Source organism: Electrona antarctica (assembly GCF_951216825.1).
Source record: "Electrona antarctica genome assembly, chromosome: 14".
NCBI classification, from domain to species: Eukaryota; Metazoa; Chordata; class Actinopteri; order Myctophiformes; family Myctophidae; genus Electrona; species Electrona antarctica.
The window spans coordinates 35,731,816-35,751,815 of record NC_136795.1 but is presented as its reverse complement, the minus strand read 5'-3'; the positions used below and the strand labels follow the sequence as shown (position 1 = coordinate 35,751,815).

Sequence of the window (20,000 nt, the reverse complement as noted above, 5' to 3'; positions counted from 1 at the left end):
GAAGACCAAACTATTCAAGCGTTATAGAACATTTCAAATTAGGGAGGGGCCTATGTAAGCGACTGCAGCAACCACACTTTGCAATTTTTCAAAAATTGCGACTTTTCTAGTTAAAAACTAATATTGGGCCTGGGCCATGGCTCAGTGGTCCAGGCACCTTGGCTGGTAATCCAGTCTGGCAGTGTTCCGTAGGTTCGACTCCCGATCCCGACGGCCTTTACTGCATGTCTTCCCCCCATCTCTCTCCCCATTTCCTGTCAGCCTACTGTCTGTCCCTCCATAACAAATATAAAATAAAGGCGAAAGCCAAAAAAAAAAAACATTAAAAAAAGAAACTAATATTGCAAATAGACATACTGTAGATATACCACCCCCTCATATAGAAACAGAGGTGGCGGTGGGAGCACACAAGCAGGTAAGCAGGGAGGTTTAAATAGTCTGCCTCAACTATAGCTCCATAGGCTTCACATCATTAGCACCTTTAGAAACCAGAGAAGACTCAGTTACACTGCATATTGCTTACAACTACTGTATGGACTGCAATGATTTATAGATTTATAGAATTTTGACGGATTAATCCATTAAGATGCCTATATATAACCACGACATGCATGGGACAGACAATGCTATAGGCATGTCCAAAAACAAGGAGGTCAATCAATGAGGGACCCTGTCAACAAAAGGAACTCGCCTATAGCCTTTGTATTGAATGAGAGCAGGGCAGAGAGCAACTGCCGTTCACAAGAGGGAAATACATCAGAGAAATGATCTAGGCATATTAAGGCAATTAAGGCAATTGGGAAGGTGCTCGGGCACTGCCAACCAACCAATGTACAGTGCTTGTGCCTGGTGCCGAGGCCTTACAGAAAAGGCTGAGCTTAAATCAAAGTGATCAAGAGCTACAAACAACGTCTGGCTGTAATAGCCGATGTTGAGTCTAAAGCAGGGCGTGAGATCAGAGTTGAGGAGAAGAGGCCTGTTAATTCACACAACAAACAGATGACTCGTCGTTTCCTCTGAGAAACTAACCGTGTCTCTCTCACTGGGCTCCATATTTCAAAAGGCATAAATAAAACCATCTCTCTTTCCATCTCCATCCATCTCTCCCTCTAGAGTGCCCTTCACTGTCTGACCTCCAGATGGAGACTCCACAGGGGAGAGAGGGTGATAGAGAGAAAATTAAAAAAAGTACAGGGGGTTAGTGATACGGTGATGAATGGAAAGTGAGGGATGGACAGAGGGATGGAGAGAGATGGTCCAGAGATGTGGCAAATATAGAGGAATGAAAGAGGGACACTAGAGAATAGCTGAGATAATAGACTGAACGCTAAAGTCTCTGAAAGCAGGCCTATGTGTGAAGGCGTCACTGAGTCAGCAATGGATGGATGCCTGGCCAAACAAACACTCCTGGCTCTGGGTAAGTAGCATTCCACTTGTTAATTATTCACGGTGTGTGTGTGTGTGTGTGTGTGTGTGTGTGTGTGTGTGTGTGTGTGTGTGTGTGTGTGTGTGTGTGTGTGTGTGTGTGCGTGCGTGCGTGCGTGCGTGCGTGCGTGCGTGTGTGCGTGCGTGCGTGCGTGCGTGCATGCGCGAACAGGTCTGATTTTACATGGTAGAGTCAGCTGCTTGCATGAAATGTCACTGTTGATGAAAGGCATGTAAATAATTAATGGCAGTATGAGACAGAAAGAAAGAGAGAGACAGACAGACTAACACAGGCATATGGAGGGCAACAGAGAGGGAGTAATGGATGAATGGGAGACGTAAAAAGAGAGAGAGAAAGGCAGAGAGATGGAGTGACAGACAGAGAGAAAGGGAGGCGAAAGGCAGGATTGTGTGTAAATAATACATGTGATTTATAATGTGTTTATTTCTATGTAAATAATTCTGTCTTTACGCAGACCAATAAGCCCCGGACACTAGAATGAGTTTGCCTCAAAGCGAGTCCCTCTCTCGACGTCGTAATGCAAATGCATTACATTAAAGTGAATGACATTATATTATACAAAGCTAATTAGAAGGAGTTCCACTCCAGAGTCAATACAGAAGACTTGCCACACTGTGTCCACAGACAGCACCAAGGGAGCTCAGACCATGTGCTAATGCATACCCACAGCATAGTCCACACTCTCAGAGTGTACACATTAAATCAAATTAAAGCGAAATGAAAGCCTTTGGTTACATCTGTACACTCGCTTACAAATGGATAAATGAATGAACACAGAGGATTTTATTGGGTATCCCTCTATCTAGAAAGCCATTTATGAATAACCCCAAAATACTGATGGAGAAGAGGACATGTCAAGAGGAAGGTTCAACACTCATTCAAACCATTTTGTTGTTAGATTATTGAGAGACCATTGAATCTAAGCATCTGAAAAAGTGGATAGGGCGCGTAGCACGTGGGCTCAAATGCTTGACAGCGAGTCCCTGGTGTGATTCCTGGCCAGCCAGACCATTTGCTGCGTGCCACTTCCCTGCTCTCACTCCGTGCTTACTGTCTCTGTCTGATAATAAAGGCATAATTCATAATGGATTCTCTTGTAAGTTTGAATTTCCGGCGGGGACGCTGGAAAGGTTCGGGAACCAATGGACTAGTCGCCGGTCCATATGAAAATATTATAAATGATGGGTTTGTGCCTGGGATTCTATTCTAAGAGTCTTTGTAAATATTGCCTCTGGACAGCCTGATGGTGCAGCATGCGCTGCATATACAGTATCATTCTGTTCAAAGGGAATTGTTTCTTACTTTCTTTGTGTAGGAGAGTAGTGTGGTGAGTGCATTGCATAACACCACAACAACTGATGCGGGGTTCAGAATTAGTCACCAAAAGTAACTGTCCAGGATCACCATCACCATCGATGACAACTTCAGCCCACCTAGAAGCAGTGGCGGAAAGTAACGTTTACTTACAATAAGTATTGTACTTAAGTACAATTTTGAGGTATTTCTAGTTTACTTGGGAATTTCCAATACATTTACTTCTACTCCACAGTCTCCACTACATCTCGGATCCAAATGTTGTACTTTTACTCCACTACATTTATTTGAAAACTTTAGTTACTAGGTACTTTGTAGATTTTGATTATTATAAAAAATAAAACATACATAAAAACACTCCGATTGCCCAGGGTTATTTAATCCATTAAATCATAGCGCCCAAGCGATTTATAGCAACGGAGCACTTTTACCGACGGACCGGAAGTTATACCGGATGTGGCTGGAGCAGCTAAATGTAGCCAAAACACTCTAACGGCGATCGACAACAACGGGAGGCATGATTAAATCTACCTGTGGCTCCAGAGCCCACTGGTGGCCCGTGAGGATATTGTTAAGTGGGCTCCCAAATAATTGTGAAAACTCAAAACACTAAGATTTTAACTATAAAAAAATATAACAAAGAATTTGTTAAAATAATGTCACCTTAATTTTATTTACAATTTTGAGTTTTCATTGAGATCATCGATAAATACGCACATAATGATAGTTCCACTAATCCAATCCGGAACACAAATTTCTCTGCAAACGCACAATTGCAGTGTTAAAGTAGTCACGAATGCTTTCGAGGTTTTCAAGTGGGCCCTGATCCATAAGAGCCTCACCTTCAATGTGACTGTACAATATTAAATCGGTCATTACCTAGGAAAAATCATCACACAGTCCTACTTTGGTACAGGAGATCTTTGCACAGTTGAAATGTCAAGCACTTGCATTGGCACGACAAACCTGCCAGCATTAAGTGGTAAAAGTCCCTTTTACTATGATGTTCACGGCATGAATCACTCACCGGATATCAAATCAAACAAGTCCAGAGCAGTACCACTGTATACCACAACATATGAAACATATAAACGAGTCCAGAGCAGTACCACTGTACCACAACATATGAATCACCGTGCCAAGCACATGAATCACCTAGCCCAGGACATGTGTTATTTCGAGAAGGAATCCCGTGCAGCACACACACACACACACACACACACACACACACATTTATATATCTTTGTCCTGTAATGTCATTCATGTCGAATGTCATGTTTTTATGTTCTGTGTGGACCCCAGGAAGATTAGCTGCTGCTATGCACCAGCTAATGGGGATCCTAATAAAACTCTAAAAACACACACACACACACACACACACACACACACACACACACACACACACACACACACACACACACACACACACACACACACACACACACACACACACACACACACACACACACACACACACACACACACACACACACACACACCTCATTTCATTTTAAGCTTACGGTGGCTGTAGTCTAAAAATTACAAAAAGCCGGCTGGTGACAGGATGATATCTAGTTCTGATCCGGCATACAGCGGGGAAACTGTGAGTGATACCTTGCCCTCCCTCAAAGGCTGCCACTGATGCTCCCAGGAGCAGGGCATTTAACCACCGACTGCTCCAGGAGAGCTGCTCACTGGCCACTACGGCCACAATTAACCACTTGGTTTTTGAAAATGAATGATTTCTTCTTTGCCTATAATGACATGCCCAAAATCGGGGTGCCCTTTTGGTGTTTTAACTAAGCATTATGTTATACTTTAGCTATTGAAAAATAGCAGATCTACAAGCTCATAGCGCGCCACCGAGTGGCGCGCTACAAGCTTGTAGGCCTGCTATTTTTGAAAAATCATGATAATGCGGCACAAATCTTTGAATATATATTCTTTCAGAAGACTTTTTTTTTATTTCGACGTCAGGCCTAAAGTGGTTAATAAGGAGACCCCCAGCTCCCAGGTAGGTGCAAACTAAGGTATGTGTGAACTATTGTGAACGTAAAGCAACACGCTGCTGAAGGAAATCATGCACGTTGAGCAAAACGTCTGCAAGAGGGATCTCTGCGGATCTCTGTGGAAACGCAACAACAGTGGTGGATAAATACAGTAGCGACGCGACGGTGTCACTCTTACCTGGGCGCGTCAAAGCTGTCGTAAGATCCCACAGTGTAATGGCGAAACAATCTCTTGGCTCTCTCCCCGCGGCTCTCTGAAAACACACCACCAGAGAGACATCAGCAGGTTACAATAAAGACTATGTTTTGATTGATTGATTGATTGATTGATTGATTGATTGATTGATTGAATACTTTAATAGCAGCTTTGTTAACAATACAGTCAGGTTGTAGAGTCAAAGGTTATTCTAAAATGAGAACACAAAAATCCCCAGGGGGCTTGTTTCCTTTATGGTCCATGCTCAGTCTATACCGTTAGGGCAGGCTAATACTGTTAAGTTGCTAATCCGGTGCTATAAGACTCTATAGCAGACAGTGTCAGTGTGGTGATATTCCTTGGCGCCGGGCTATGCAGACAGAATATGTTACAGCTGGCATCCAGCAAGTCATGGTCAGACTGTCTTTAGACGCTATAGTGCACTAGATCAACGTTCAGGCAGACGAGTCGTTAAGTTTCAACTCTCACCCAGAAATGTTGTCGTATATAGTCTTCTCCTTGGTTCTGCAAAAGTGATGCTGAGTGTGGTCAGGACCAATTAGGTAGGATGTGTTAATGTATGTGATGGGGCGTGCGTGTGTGTGTTCGTGCGTGCGTGCGTGCGTGCGTGCGTGCGTGCGTGCGTGCGTGCGTGCGTGCGTGTGTGCGTGCGCTCACCTGATCGACTGTCCTGACGAGGTGCCACTTCCTCCACACATTCGGAGGGGAACCAACCAGTTCGTCCCCTCACTGTCCCCTCCCAGAAGCCGCCCTCGCCCACACTCAGCACTGCAGGGGGGGGCAGAGGAGAGTTGCACGGTCAGTGAATGACGCACACAGTCTCCATAGAACAACACAGCAAGAAATGACACAGAAAACCAAGAAACGTGAACGGACAAGAAAATAAGACAAATAATAATGTGGACACGCACTCAAACGGACTAGACAAACATGCAAACCCCTACATACTCACCAAGGCATACATACCTGGAGACACCTTAGACTCACTCACAAACACACACATATTCATACCTGCAGACATTGAATACAAACACATAATAGGGACCTTACACTCACATCGGGACATGTCCATTTTGCAGACTGATACACTCACAGATGAAGACACTGGACACTGGGCCAGGACGTGGCCCTGGTCAGTAATGACCTGACATTGACTGAGTTTACTCGCTGGACTGGCAGCGAGGCAAGACAAGACACCTTTAATTCACATTAGAGACAAAATATATGCTCCTACACACACAGGCACACACACACACACACACACACACACACACACAAGCGTGCGCGCGTGTGCGCATGTGCGGCAAGCCAGAAGCACACACCTTTGACCCTGTCGCCCTTGTTGAAGCTGATCTCCCGGTCTCCCTGGGCGGAGTGTGAACGGGTAGCCACGAAAATGCGCCCGGGCACGGCGCTGTACAGGCGCCTCCGCTGGCCTGCTTGCGCCGGTGCAGCGGGGGGGTTTACAGGGGCGGGTCTGAGGGGGCATGACATAAGATCATCAATTATTGTCGTACGACCACATTGCTTGGTGAAAATAACACCCAATTATTTTTTACGACTGCAGATACTGTACAATATACAATATATGCTATTTGTACTGCTTTTATGCGTATTATTACTGTTTATTTTTTATCTACTAGTAATTGTATTTTGTTTAAACTGTTAGTGAGTACAAGATTTCAATGCCTGCAATGTTGCCACGGCTGAATTGTATTTTCAGTGAGCGACACACAATATAAATGAGGGTTAAGACTCTAGTTTGAATTATACCAGCCTCAATGACATTGATCTACTCTACTCTACTGTATAAAAGCACAAGGGACCCTGACACCAGCTAATGTGAACTGATTATTCACTAGCTAAAAGTGAGAGGCTCGATCTCTCCTCATGGGATCATGCTCCTCGCGGATCATCTTTAATGTTCCCTTCTGCACTTACGCCTGCCTCCTACTCTGCCGGCTCCTGTCCTCCTTGTCCCCCACTCTCCCTCGGGAGGGAGAGCGAGTCCGTGCCCCTCGGGGGCTACTGGAGCTGCGTAGGGTACCGGTGTGCTTGAAACCCTGGAACATTGAGCAGAGAGGGAGGGAGAGAGAAAAGGGAGAGATAGAGAGGGTGTAAAGAGAGGATGGGGAAAGAAGAAGAAGAGAGAACATGTCTAGACATGTGTTCCATTCAGTATAGTGTATCGTAGGCTGGTGACAGAGTGTCCTCTACCTGCACAGAGACAATGTTGGAGCCTGGGGCATTGGGCGCTGCCATCCACTCCGGTAGATTCATACTGTTATCACTGTTGGCCCGCAGGAAGGGGTGAGGGTGTGGCAGGGCCAAGTTCCGTGCCGTCTCCCGCCTCTGAGGAGCATACTTTGGTGATTCCACAAAGGGCACTGGGAGGGGAGGAGAGAGAGGTGGCACAGATAGATTTTCAAAATGACACCGATTTGAAGTGAAAGGTTTCTATTGAGGACACAATCAGTGGTGGAAAGTAACTAATTACGTATAACCAAGTACATTTACTTAAGTGCTGTACTTAAGTACAATTTTGAGGTATTTGTACTTTATAATGAAGTGCATTTTTATAGCGCTTTACAATGGTTCATTCATTCATACATTGGGAGGTGAACAGTCGACACCAGCGTCCTCACTTCCCACATTCACACACCAATGGTGGCAAGCTAGCACGGACCGACTCATTGGAGGCAATGTAGGGTTCAGTGTCTTGCCCAAGGACACTTCGACATGTGGACAGGAGGAGCCTGACTAAGCTGACTTTACTTGAGTATTTCCAATTATATTTGGAAATACTATTATATACTTTTACTTGTACTCCACTACATCTCAGAGGCAAATATTGTACTATTACTCAGTACATTTATTTTAAAACTTACTATACTAGTTACTTAGTGTAGATTTCGATTATGATTCAAAACATACATTAACCACTTCAGCCTTATATACATTTCAGCCATTTAAATAGCCGATCTACAAGCTCACAATGTGTTGTGATGTGCATTGTGAGCTTGCAGATCTGCCATTTTCAAAAAATGTATGCATTTAAACTTAAAAGGGTATCTTTTGAATTGGATTGGATTGAAGTTTTCTGACAGTGTGCGGGACCCTTCTTTGTTTTTCAAAGATACCCTTTTAAGTATGCTTTATTGCCCTACGCACCTGTCAATAGCCTTGAGGTGTGCATCGGCCTTTTGCTAAAATGCATTTGAACACTTGAAATGGGACATATTCTGCATAATGAGTACTTTAAGTACATTTTGATACCAATACTTATTTTGAATTCCGGACTTATACTTGTAACGGAGTAGTTCTACATTGCAGTATTGATGCTTTACTTAAGTAGAAAAGGCGAGTACTTTTTCCACCACTGGATATAATATATTGTAACGTGTACAGGTTTTGTTTTTTCAACTGTGGCTTTTCTTTTTTTCCTCCTCATTTAGGCACTGCCGACTCCCCCTGCAACAGAGGTCCCAGTAGCAACAACAGTGTGTAGGCTATTCCTAAACCAACAGAGGTCCCAGTAGCTACAACAGTGTGTAGGCTATTCCTAAACCAACAGAGGTCCCAGTAGCTACAACAGTGTGTAGGCTATTCCTAAACCAACAGAGGTCCCAGTGGCTACAACAGTGTGTAGGCTATTCCTAAACCAACAGAGGTCCCAGTGGCTACAACAGTGTGTAGGCTATTCCTAAGCCAACAGAGGTCCCAGTGGCTACAACAGTGTGTAGGCTATTCCTAAACCAACAGAGGTCCCAGTAGCAACAACAGTGTGTAGGCTATTCCTAAACCAACAGAGGTCCCAGTAGCAACAACAGTGTGTAGGCTATTCCTAAACCAACAGAGGTCCCAGTAGCTACAACAGTGTGTAGGCTATTCCTAAGCCAACAGAGGTCCCAGTAGCAACAACAGTGTGTAGGCTATTCCTAAACCAACAGAGGTCCCAGTGGCTACAACAGTGTGTAGGCTATTCCTAAACCAACAGAGGTCCCAGTAGCAACAACAGTGTGTAGGCTATTCCTAAACCAACAGAGGTCCCAGTGGCAACAACAGTGTGTAGGCTATTCCTAAGCCAACAGAGGTCCCAGTGGCTACAACAGTGTGTAGGCTATTCCTAAGCCAACAGAGGTCCCAGTAGCTACAACAGTGTGTAGGCTATTCCTAAACCAACAGAGGTCCCAGTAGCTACAACAGTGTGTAGGCTATTCCTAAGCCAACAGAGGTCCCAGTAGCTACAACAGTGTGTAGGCTATTCCTAAGCCCACAGAGGTCCCAGTGGCTACAACAGTGTGTAGGCTATTCCTAAACCAACAGAGGTCCCAGTAGCTACAACAGTGTGTAGGCTATTCCTAAACCAACAGAGGTCCCAGTGGCTACAACAGTGTGTAGGCTATTCCTAAACCAACAGAGGTCCCAGTGGCTACAACAGTGTGTAGGCTATTCCTAAACCAACAGAGGTCCCAGTAGCTACAACAGTGTGTAGGCTATTCCTAAACCAACAGAGGTCCCAGTAGCTACAACAGTGTGTAGGCTATTCCTAAACCAACAGAGGTCCCAGTGGCTACAACAGTGTGTAGGCTATTCCTAAACCAACAGAGGTCCCAGTGGCTACAACAGTGTGTAGGCTATTCCTAAACCAACAGAGGTCCCAGTAGCTACAACAGTGTGTAGGCTATTCCTAAACCAACAGAGGTCCCAGTGGCTACAACAGTGTGTAGGCTATTCCTAAGCCAACAGAGGTCCCAGTGGCTACAACAGTGTGTAGGCTATTCCTAAGCCAACAGTAGGCTATTCATATCAACAAGGCAGGCGCGGCGACAGAGAGGACTTGAGGCTGCGAAACTCTAATCAGAGGTTAATGCGTTGGTCTATTGCATTGCAGGATTTCAATCTGGAGATTTGCCACAAAAAGGTACTGAGAATGTAATGGCAGATGCATTATCAAGAGGGTTTTAAGTGGGTTAACCTTGCGAGGATTGAGCACTATAGGGGAGTGCTAGATTCTTGGGAAGGGGGGGTGTTACGACTGGGGTCGTATTCTGTGATATGATTTTGGTCCTGGAATGAAGTGGTGTGCGTGTGCAACGTGCCAGATGTACATAGATGACACCGTGAGTATGGGTGTGACTGGGAATGGATGCAGAACAGGTGTGGCCAGCCATCCATTGGAGGGGAGACTTTCGGGCGATTGGTGGGGAACAGTCCTGAGTCCTACAGCCATCCGGAGTGGCTAGTGATGTTGGCCATTCTCTATATAAGAGAGGAGCAGAAGAGAGTGCAGCACGCAGGGGGGACAGACCTGTCCCCCTCAGCACCCAACCGGCCACCGCCCGTATTTTGTTATGTTTAGTTAATATGATTTTGTTTGCTTTGCTGTCTGTTTTGAGTTAAGTGAATTTGAGTTCTGTTTCCTTTAAGTTCTGTTTATGTTAAGGTTTTCGTTAGGTAAGATATTATTTTGGTTTAGTTCTTTTTGATTTATTTCAACATTCAATCTCAGTTGCCTTGAAACCCTTTGCTTTTGATTTTACTTTATGAAACTCACCTTAAATTGTTCCTATTCTGTTAATAAATAAAATATATAGTTTCCTTTACACCCTTAACCCTTTGTTTGAGTGGCTGCTTGGGAGTTGGGGAAGACGGGAGCGTCATATTTTCATGTTGTGTATCAGGCCCCTAGACTGGTGCATAACATGAATTGCGCCCAGCAGCCAAGCTAGATTATCACCTGTCTTGACGTTTATTTAGCCGGCTAGCTAGTTAGCTACACAATGTAGGATTCTAAAGTGGTTCCCATACCAACCTGGTGTACCCCTGGGGGTACTTAAGCAGCTGCAGGGGTTACATGGAAAGATTGGGGATTTTTACAATGTATTCCCAAAATTATATGAAAATATAAATATGACAGTACATCCGTTTCAAAAGACCTTTGCTAAAATGGTATTTGTGCAACACCACAACTAGTTCCCCTGCAGTTGTCAATGTCACCTATTACGCTATGTGAGGAGGTCACAATTAGGCATGTTGAAACCAATAAATCCTTTGTCAAATCTGCCCCTAACCAGTGCAAGCAAACATGGATAAATGGCTCAGAAGTCCAGTTGCTGTTGCTCTCATTCTCCCTGCAGCCTTAGTTTTGGCTGAAACTATGATTGACAAGAAAGCAGCCAATGTACTAAACTACGATAGTTCCATTATCAAACCACACAGTGACCCGTCAGATCCATGACATGTCCATTAATATTGTTGGATAGTAATGAAACTAATTTAAGAGAATTGTCAAAACGCATGAGTGAGGGGGTACTTTCAGCATGGCAAAACAGCTGAAGGGGTGCAATGCAACAGACAAAAAAGCTTGCGAACCATGCACTGCTCTAACCAGACCGGTTACAAGCGGGCATGGTATTATCTGTGATCTGATGCGTTTTCCCTGTACGGAATTTGCTTTTGCTATGGATTTCGGAGAGCCTGTATGCTTCATGCGCCAAGAAACAGCAGAACATGCTATTTTGTTCAATTCAGTTGCTTGACTATGTTAATATAATAACATAATTGTGTATAGAGCCCTTTCAGGGCACTTTGCATTCAATCAAAATGATCATTTCGATTAATCATGAATGCAGTTCCTTGCATTGAACGCTTAAACGGATATTACGTACATTAAACAGCATTACAAGAATCACACTAAAACTATGACTAAATATATTGACAATTTAGTCAACAAATAAAAACTAGACTGAAATGTTAACGAGGGACTAGTGGAGAAGAGATCCAGTAGAACAATATTATTTTATGCTTGGTTGTATGCTGAAAATAGCAGATCTACAAGCTATTAGCGGCTATTTTCAGAAAGTGTAAAATCAGCCATTACAATGCCATCAAGGCCCGCCAAAATACATTTTAGTCGACTAAATCAACTGCAGATTTAGTTGACTAAAATCTTGTGACATTTAGTCAATTAAAACTAGGCTAACATTAAACATTCCCGGTGAGTAAAATGTGACTAAAACTAAATGAAAACTATGCAAGAGACTTACTGTATGACTAAAACTAAAATCAAAATGTGCTGTCAAGAACAACACTACCGCAGATCCCCTCCTATAGCTGACCAGCCAGTAGAGTCACTACAGTAGAACAACACTACCGCAGATCCCCTCCTATAGCTGACCAGCCAGTAGAGTCACTACAGTAGAACAACACTACCGCAGATCCCCTCCTATAGCTGACCAGCCAGTAGAGTCACTACAGAACAACACTACCGCAGATCCCCTCCTATAGCTGACCAGCCAGTAGAGTCACTACAGAACAACACTACCGCAGATCCCCTCCTATAGCTGACCAGCCAGTAGAGTCACTACAGAACAACACTACCGCAGATCCCCTCCTATAGCTGACCAGCCAGTAGAGTCACTACAGAACAACACTACCGCAGATCCCCTCCTATAGCTGACCAGCCAGTAGAGTCACTACAGAACAACACTACTGCAGATCCCCTCCTATAGCTGACCAGCCAGTAGAGTCACTACAGAACAACACTACCGCAGATCCCCTCCTATAGCTGACCAGCCAGTAGAGTCACTACAGTGCAGCGACAAGGACACAATGTGCTGGCAGCTTCAAACCAGCAAACACTGGCAATCCTGTTTGTTGGCAGTGGAGGGAAACGTACTCCCATTGTTGAGTGGTGCCAGTAAAAGTACAAAAGTATTGGCATCAAAATGTACATAATGTACCAAAAGTAGAAAGTGCTCATTATGCAGAATGTCCCATTTCAAGTTTTCAAATGTATAAAAAAATCTTTTGAAAAAACAAACAATGTGCCCCATCGCGGCGCATTGTGAACTTGTAGATCGGCACTTCAAATTCAAATGGCCAAAATGTATATAGAGCTGAAGTGGTTTTGTAATAAGGATCAAAATCTACAAAGTAACTACCAGACCAGTAGTACGTTTACAAATAAATGTAGTGGAGTAAATGTACAATGTTTGGATCTGAGATGTAGTCAAAGTAAAATTATTGGATATTGGAAATACTGTAAAGTACAAACACCTCAATATTGTACTAAAGTACATGTATTTACTGTAGTTACTTTACACCAACGTTTGTAGGAGCACCTGACCAAGTCGAAGGCACCGCTACTGAGAAACAAACCTGGGCCTCTGCAGTGCTGGCCGACTGTTCTATCTGTGATTTATCAAATACCCAAATATGAAGACTAGACAACTTACCAACATCTGTATCACGGTGGTTTTTGATAATCTCTCCCAGCTCAAAATGGCCAGACATCACAGCCACCTGGATACAACATACGAGAGCTTCAGTGAAACCATAGTTATGACACATGTTATGACAAATGAATGCACACAATGCTTTGGGCCCATGCATTTCCAACATGCACTATGCGAGCACACAACCAAGTATTTTTCTACGCTCTCTCTCTCTCTCTGACACGCACGCACGCGCGCACGCACGCACGCACACACAGCTGAGACTGTCTCAGGTGGCTTTTCTGCACTGACAGACTTAATGTATTCAGATTATGGGGTTATGCACAATTCTCCCAACTGGGACCCAGTGTGCATCACAGCACAATAACGGTTTAACCCATTTTGAGCGGGAACCCCTTTTGGTGGGTACATACTGTACATTATGTTATAATTTAGCTGTGGAAAAATAGCAGATCTACAAGCTATGAGCGCTATGAACTTGTAGGTCTGCTATTTTTGAAAAATGGTTAAAATGTGCCTCAAATCTTTCAGAAGATTGTCATGATTTAGAAAACATATTTTTTTTAATTTCGACGTCAGGCCTGAACGGTTTAAAGTGAAATTAGGCCCGGCACTTTCTGCTACGTTAACTTAATAAGACACTAAACAACCAACGAACACGCATAATTACCCTGGCCATGCGTTCAGCAATTACCTGAAAGGGTGTCTGCCCACTATTATTCTTTGTGTCTTTATTGGCTCCCCTGTATAGTTATATAGTTATATAATTACCTGAAAGGGTGTCTGCCCACTATTATTCTTTGTGTCTTTATTGGCTCCCCTGTATAGTTATATAGTTATATAATTACCTGAAAGGGTGTCTGCCCACTATTATTCTTTGTGTCTTTATTGGCTCCCCTGTATAGTAGAATTCGTACACAGCTTTCCTGCATGAAAGAGAATGGTAAAATAATAAACGTGTAATTAAAACCCTCATGTGAACTTGGTTTAAATATTACATTTAAATATTATGCATGTGAATGTCCGTGCATTATGTCAATCTGCCATTCAAAAGAAATTACACCAACTTAAATTGTTTAATATTGGAGTAAAACATTTTCCTTGTGTCTTTTTTTTATCTGATACATTTCAGACAAGGTATCTTTTCCAAAAAATGGACACATAGCACTTGTGGAATGAAAGCATACAGTATCTGAAAGCATATACAGTATAGCTAAGTCTTACATATTATTGTATATGAGGTGCTGATAGAGTCACTGTTGTGATTGTAATTGTTGGTACTGATATGATTTGACCACATCTACCTTGTTGTATAAAGCACAGACGTGCAAGGCAGTATTTCCAGAGGCATTCTGGGAGGTGGAGTCCGCCCCGTAGAACAGAAGATGTTCCAGATGCTGCGAGTTCCCATTCTGACATGCCTGGGGTTAACAGACCATGGTGGAGGGATGGAAGGAAAGAAAGAAAGAAAGAAAGAAAGAAAGAAAGAAAGAAAGAAAGAAAGGAGCAGAGCAGATGTAGAACACATTTGTTTGAAAGAAGCGATAGAGAATGGTATAATGGTGAACGATGGAGTTATTTATAAATAAAGAGAGAAATGATTTATGTGGGAGACAGAGGATGCAGAGGAGGAAGAGGAGGAGACAGAGGAGGAGGAGGAGACAGAGGAGGAGGAGGAGACAGAGGAGGAGGAGACAGAGGATGCAGAGGAGGAAGAGGAGGAGACAGAGGAGGAGGAGGAGACAGAGGAGGAGGAGGAGACAGAGGAAGAGACAGAGGAGGAGGAGACAGAGGAGGAGGAGACAGAGGAGGAGGAGGAGACAGAGGATGCAGAGGAGGAAGAGGAGGAGACAGAGGAGGAGGAGGAGACAGAGGAGGAGGAGGAGACAGAGGATGCAGAGGAGGAAGAGGAGGAGACAGAGGAGGAGGAGGAGACAGAGGAGGAGGAGGAGACAGAGGAGGAGGAGGAGACAGAGGATGCAGAGGAGGAAGAGGAGGAGACAGAGGAGGAGGAGGAGACAGAGGAGGAGGAGGAGACAGAGGAGGAGACAGAGGAGACAGAGGAGACAGAGGAGGAGACAGAGGATGCAGAGGAGGAAGAGGAGGAGAAGAAAAGAGATAGAGGTGGCAAGAAGAAGGGTGGCAGTTATAAATTGGCACTTGAGTTAATTAACACCACCTCCAACATGAGAGGCTGAGAAGAGAATAAAGAAAATAGAGTTCAGATACAAGACGTTATTGTTATTGCAGTATATTATGTATGCAATTTTACACACACACACACACACACACACACACACACACACACACACACACGCACGCACACACGCACACACGCACGCACGCACGCGCGCACGCACGCACGCACAGCAATAATATACATTTGCATCAACACCCATTATCCAAGTAAGCCTATGAGTGTAAAGACCCCATTTATGTGTTTTTAAAGTAAGTTCACGTTTAAGTTCAAGTCTGAGTCCAACTGTGAGACTGATTGGAACCCAGCTGCGAGTCTTGGAGTGAATCCTATTGCGTACACAAATGCATCCCAGCTTGAGGCACTCAAAAAAACAGGGATGGATGTTGCAAGACAAGTGTTATGACAAAGGAGTGGGCATGCTGCTGATGTGGCGATGAAGAGGAGGATGAGGTGAAGGGGGCAGAGAAAGTGGTACCTGTGAGTCTGTCGGTCTGTGCTCCCCCTCTTCAGTCATATCCCTGAGATACAAGATGGATAAGAGGCAGGATGGGGGGTGTGTGAGGGGGAGGGGGGAGGGGGGGGAGGAGGAGCGGTGATGAGTGAGACAGGTCAAACATGGCGTGAAGAGTTACGCTTAATTTATACACCGTCGTACGACTAAGTATAAATCAGGCTTTACTGGGTTGGGGGGGAGACGGTTGCGAGTGTTTCACACGACATGAATGTTTTCTTCTTGACATAGATAATACAGTAGGCTGACGTACAGATACACAATGGCTGCATATAGGAGAACACACACATGCAATATTAACACACAGAGGTAGCCATCAAAATGTCCTCTATAGCCTCCACTTATCTTGCGGCAGTTAGTTACAGTATATCTGTCAGACAGTACAGATTTTCTTAACCACTTGAACCTCACATGCCTAGTATTAGGGGGGGGGGGGGCCTTTTCCCAAAACAGCAGATCTACAAGCTTACAACATGTCGCATTGCGCAGTGTTGAGAGCTTGTAGATCGGTGAAGACATTTGCTGTGGATGGATGAAAGCGGCACAGCAGTACAGTTGGATCTCAGGTCCGTTTGACAAAGAATAGAGGGTAGAAGTGGCTAATGTTCCATATCGAAGGCATATAAGCAGTGCAGCAATAATGCAATCTAATGTGGGACTGTGATGACTAAATCTGTATTGCATTTCTCATCTTATTTTGTCAAACAGTCATGCCGAGAGAGAGCGAGAGAGAGAGAGAGTAGAGAGAGAGAGAGAGAAGCCTACCTGATGAGTCTCGTCCCAGCCGTTCTCGTCCCTTACGCCCACCTTGGCGCGGTGGTATAGCAGCGTCTCACAGCAGGAGGTGTCGCCCCCTGTCAGCACAGTGTGGTAGAGCGGCGTCAGCCCGCGGCGGTCCTTATAGTCTGGTGACGCACCCAGAGTCAGCAGGGCCTGCAGGGAGAACACAGCAGCTTCCTCAGCACTTTACCTTCACGTGCCCAGTTTTCACTTTAATTGGAGTTCTCTGTGCTCCGTGTTTGCTGTAATGATCTACATTACAACACACACATTATAGCATTACTTACCAGATATAAACCACTGTTTACCATTCATCTGAACCAGCGTCTAGAGATTACCTCCTCACACCCTTGCACACATACATGCACGCACACACGCACGCACGAACGCACACATTCTTATTCAGATTCATAAACGTTCACCAAAACTGCGCTGAACATAACATAAACTGCTGTAAAGCGACCGCTCGTAATTATTTTTTTGTCAACTTATTTTCATCGTATTTTTATTGCTTTACATTCAATTCATCGATACAGTAAAGCACCGTGACAATAACACATCTTGACGTTTACCAGCAGAGCGGCGTGGGCGTGGCTGCGTACGGACTTGTGGAGGGGTGTGAGTCCATCCTTGGCCCGGAAGTCAATGTGAGCCCCGTTCTGCACCAGGACCCTGATGGATTCCCCTGCCCCGACCTCACACTGCACCGCCAGGGACAGGGGGGTCTCTGGAGGGGACAAACACAGCAGGGTCAGCCTTCAGGGGCACAGAAAGGTTCAGACTTCCAGATAAAACTGATTGATTGATTGATTGATTGATTGATTGATTGATTGATTGATTGATTGATTGATTGATTGATTGATTGGTCGGACAGACAGACAGACAGACAGACAGACAGACAGACAGACAGACAGACAGACAGACAGACAGACAGGACAGACACACAGACAGACAGACAGACAGAGCAGTGTGAGGAGTGTCTTAAAACTCTGGATCCCATCATTCCCATGGCAGCCTATATTACATTGGACCAATACAGTAAAACCTGTGTGTGTGTGTGTAAACTATGAGGAAATGGGCCTGTGTCAGCCAAGGGCCCAAGGAAGAAAGCTTGCAACATTTCCACCCCAACCACTGAGTGTCCTGACTCCTGGCTGGCCCACCACTATAGCAGCGCCAGCCTTCACTTGGTTCTTAGGTGGAGGATACGGAGCCCAATGTTACCACCTAGTGTTAGTAAGTGGCAAGTGCACTTCACACCCCCAGTGACAGGCTGCGCTGTGTTTTGACACATGGTCCCGGAGTGACTGGACTGGCACACAGAGCACATGCAAGCTGTAAAAGTGAGCCGTCTGCCACCTCCCAACACCACCAGGAGGAAAAGCTGCATACACAGTGAACTCCACACGCTTAGCTCTTTGACAAAGTGTTAGCACAACATAGAATGGTGTCCAGGAATAGGTGGTGTGTGTGGTTTTTGTATTTTTGGGATAGTGTGAATAATGGAATTCATAGGTCATAGGTCACAAAGTTGTTACAGGCTGTGTACACAATACACAAATCTATGGTGTACACAGTAAAATCCTTCATTCATCCATTTATAACTCTGGATTATAACCATTACGGGTTACAATAGTTATTACGTTTCTATAATCTCAGAGTTAGATTAATTTTACAATGGAGGAGAAGGGACTGGTCAGCTGAATCCTAAATATAGAGCCATATGCTATGAGTGAGTCAGAGGCAGAGCAGGGCTCATCTGGAGAGTTGAGAGCTGCACAGTGACCACACTGACAGGGCTCTAATAACGGCATAGCTCCCATGTGGATCTCGGAGGTCCTGGAGGCTGTGGCCAGTGTGTGACGAGCGCTTTGCGAGATTAGTCCCGGACAAACAAACAGACAAACATACTGTACAGACCATCTTCTAGACCGCTCGCTTCCGACACGGGTCGATGAATTAGAGATGCATTTTAGGGCTGAATGGACAGACGGATGCAGTGAAAGCCAAACGACAACAGAAAAGCCATTGGACAGTCGACAGTTCTCTCTGCGAGGCATCTGTCAGGTCAGGTCAGGTCAGGTCAGGTCAGGTCAGGTCAGGTCAGGTCAGGGGGCCTCACCGCCAGTATCTGCGTCCTGGTAGTTGGGATCCAGACCCTTGTCTAAGAACTTCCCCATCTTGTCCACAGAAGTGGTTTGGATGTAGTCCATGAACTTCTTGAGGCTGGCCTGCGGGAGGAGCATGGGGAGAGAACGCTGCGTTACAGAGCTCTGTCTGGGACGCTGTGCTAATATAAGTTCAGCACAGCATGGACTGTATTAGAGCTGCTGTATGGTCTGCATGCCCTGTACTGTACTGACCCTTCTGCTGGTTTCAACCTGTACACCAAAACAAACTACAACATCACTTCAGGGTTTCATGCCCCTTTGTGAGTGTGCAAATGTAACAAAATGAAAAAAAAGTAAAAAAGAAAAAAGTGTCCATTTCGTTACACTGTTATACATGTTTATATTATAAATGTAAGTTATAAATGGATAACATTAACACTGAGGATCTTACTGTTTATATATGGGCACACATGTGTGCGCTCATTCTCTCTCTCTCTCTCTCACACACACACACACACACGCACACGCACACGCACACGCGCACGCACGCACGCACACACACACGCACACACGCACACACGCATGTACGCACATGCTAATCACATTGCACCAATGCACTATTACTGCATGACCTCAATCTGCAACTCACCACTGGGACAGAAACTAGAGAGATGCTGGTGGAAAATGAGAGCTGATACCTTGGTGTGCAGTTTAGCCAGCTGTTTCTCATCTAGATTGGTCTGTTTGTAGACCCTGGTCTTGTATCGGAACTACAGCGGAAAGAGGACAGAAAGAGGGAACACTTAATGGGGACAGCAGGCATTTCATCGTATGCTCAAGTTCTTTCACGTTTTACAAGTGTGGAAACTGCCCTCCTGTTTGACTGAAGGCAGGGAAAGGGGTGTGACTGTGCATAGAATATCATGAAGCAAGACACCACACAGGGTCACGAATATAGCCTACACAACATTAAAGGAATTCTAATGTATTCACTGGTCCTGGTTTAATGAGGAAACTGCACACAACCTCGGTATAGATATGGAGACATTAGTGAATCTACAGCTCACTCTGCAGAATTCACACTCCCTTTTAGAAATTGTAAAAAATAAAATAAAAAAGGCTATATGACATTATGCCTATAACTAGCAAATAGCAACATTGCATAATAATT

At 44.6% G+C, this 20,000-nt stretch overlaps 1 protein-coding gene across 1 annotated transcript in view; it reads right to left on the bottom strand.

The window, feature by feature from the left end:
- The window catches only part of shank1 (SH3 and multiple ankyrin repeat domains 1), a gene marked incomplete at both ends in the record, with an annotated part of 62,504 nt that overhangs the window by 25,023 nt on the left and 17,481 nt on the right, over positions 1 to 20,000 (bottom strand). Inside the window, 12 exons of the mRNA XM_079520243.1 lie at positions 4,949 to 5,024; positions 5,645 to 5,755; positions 6,310 to 6,464; positions 6,929 to 7,050; positions 7,205 to 7,374; positions 13,228 to 13,294; positions 14,076 to 14,153; positions 14,532 to 14,648; positions 16,704 to 16,871; positions 17,291 to 17,445; positions 18,841 to 18,949; positions 19,528 to 19,599. Of these exons, the coding sequence (XP_079376369.1) occupies positions 4,949 to 5,024; positions 5,645 to 5,755; positions 6,310 to 6,464; positions 6,929 to 7,050; positions 7,205 to 7,374; positions 13,228 to 13,294; positions 14,076 to 14,153; positions 14,532 to 14,648; positions 16,704 to 16,871; positions 17,291 to 17,445; positions 18,841 to 18,949; positions 19,528 to 19,599 (1,400 nt within the window). The remainder of the gene's footprint in view (positions 1 to 4,948; positions 5,025 to 5,644; positions 5,756 to 6,309; positions 6,465 to 6,928; positions 7,051 to 7,204; positions 7,375 to 13,227; positions 13,295 to 14,075; positions 14,154 to 14,531; positions 14,649 to 16,703; positions 16,872 to 17,290; positions 17,446 to 18,840; positions 18,950 to 19,527; positions 19,600 to 20,000) is intronic.